Below are 1720 nucleotides of genomic sequence, written 5' to 3'. Positions count from 1 at the left end.
AGAAAAAATTAGTAACTTCCTAGCCGGGAATCGAACCCGGGACCTCCCAATGTCGCGTCGGGTGCTCTTACCATCTGAGCTACCAGGACACTTACGAATTTCACTCTCAAATTGACTCATACCTGAGTGGAAATTCTGTTCAGGTCTTGATCAGAAACTGATCAATTCCGATCCGAAATTCTGATCAGGCATGTTACGCCTCTGCCTTAGGTTTTTCCACTAGGGTGGACTCCACTGGAGGAGGATGAGTTAGATGTGGTTCTAGCAGTCATAATGTTGATGGGCATCGTTTAAAAGCCTAACATAAAAATGTATTTCACAAAGAAGAGACTCATTTCGACACCTGGATTCAATGATGTTATGACTAGGGACAGATTTGAAGAAATTTGTTTGTATTTGCATTTTGCTGATAATGCAAAGCAGGCTGACTATGCTGGACCTTCGCAGCTGTTCAAAATTCATCCAGTACTGAATCACTTGAAAGATAAATTCTCCTCTCTGTACACTCCAAATCAGAATATTGCAATCGATGAGTCATTCCGTTTATGGAAAGGACGACTCTCGATAAAGCAATATTTGCCTCTAAAATCAGCGAAGTTTGGTATCATTTTGAATTATGTGACTCGGTCACTGGTTATCTGTGAGGATTTATTATTTATCTCGGTAAAAATACTGAAATTTCTTCGGAATTGACCAGCGATACTACTCCTAAAACTTCTGCTATCGTTCTAAAACTGATTGAATCGCTTTTTAATCAAGGGTACACTCTGTGGATGGACAATTTTTACAATAGTCCTCAACTGGCTTTCTATCTAAAATCTTATCTGACCGACTGTGCCGGTACCCTGAGAATCAACAGAAAATCGATCCCAGCCGCTGTCAGTGAGAAGAAATTGAAAAAAGGAGAAATCATTGCACTACATGATGGTCCAGTAACAGTAATGAAGTGGTGCGATAAGAAAAATGTAACAATGATCTCTAAATTCCATGATCATTCAATGACAACTATTACCAAGGGGCCGAAAGAAACGAAGAAGCCAAACTGTGTCCTCGAATATAACAAGTACATGGGGGGTGTTGATCTCCACGATCAGCTGATACAGCCTTTCCTAGTGGAAAGGAAGAGAAACAACAAGTGGTACATGAAGCTCTTCAAACGACTCTTAAATTCTTCAATTATCAATGCTTATATAATATACAGGAAGAATACTGGATCACAAATGAGTCAATTGGATTTAAGGACACAACTTGCCGAGGGTCTCATTGCAAAGTATAAACCGAACCTCAAGGAAACTGCTTACTCCGATGTCACATCGGTAAAACGACTGACTGAGAGACACTTCATTACAAGAGTTCCCAAATCCAACAGTATACTGCAGAAAGCTCTGCAAAGGAGATGTGTCGTATGCACTAAGCATTGCAGTAAGAAGACTAGTGTATTTGAATGTGTGGATTATGTGGATTATAATGTTGGTCTTTGCCTCGACGATTGTTTCCAAATTTTTCACACCAGAGAGAATTGCTGAGGACGAAACTGGATAAACCAAATTTGTTTATGTGATATTAGATTGACTAAGAACAATATTAGCGAAGAGTTCAAGTGCGGATGGGGGATATTATGGAGGTAGATATGGGTGAGAAATGTTTATAGTATTGTTTTTCGTGATTTTAATTTGTTTTATGGTATCGAAGAGAAATCCAAGTATAAACGGTCCGAGAA

The 1720-nt window shown here is 39.2% G+C and overlaps 1 protein-coding gene across 1 annotated transcript; it reads left to right on the top strand.

Moving 5' to 3' along the window:
* Positions 1–309: 309 nt before the first annotated feature.
* On the top strand, positions 310–1422 carry LOC107036101 (piggyBac transposable element-derived protein 4-like; the record flags this gene model as incomplete). Its single annotated transcript, XM_015253841.1, has 2 exons — positions 310–601; positions 760–1422. Coding segments are annotated over exons 1-2 (955 nt in total), but the record flags the coding sequence as incomplete, so codon positions are not given.
* Between the last annotated feature and the right edge of the window lie 298 nt (positions 1423–1720).

Source organism: Diachasma alloeum, unplaced genomic scaffold (genome assembly GCF_001412515.2).
Source record: "Diachasma alloeum isolate Michigan unplaced genomic scaffold, Dall2.0 Dall_scaffold_00205, whole genome shotgun sequence".
Lineage (NCBI taxonomy): Eukaryota > Metazoa > Arthropoda > Insecta > Hymenoptera > Braconidae > Diachasma > Diachasma alloeum.
The sequence above is the reverse complement of the archived record's forward strand: the minus strand, read 5'-3'. Positions and strand labels throughout refer to the sequence as shown.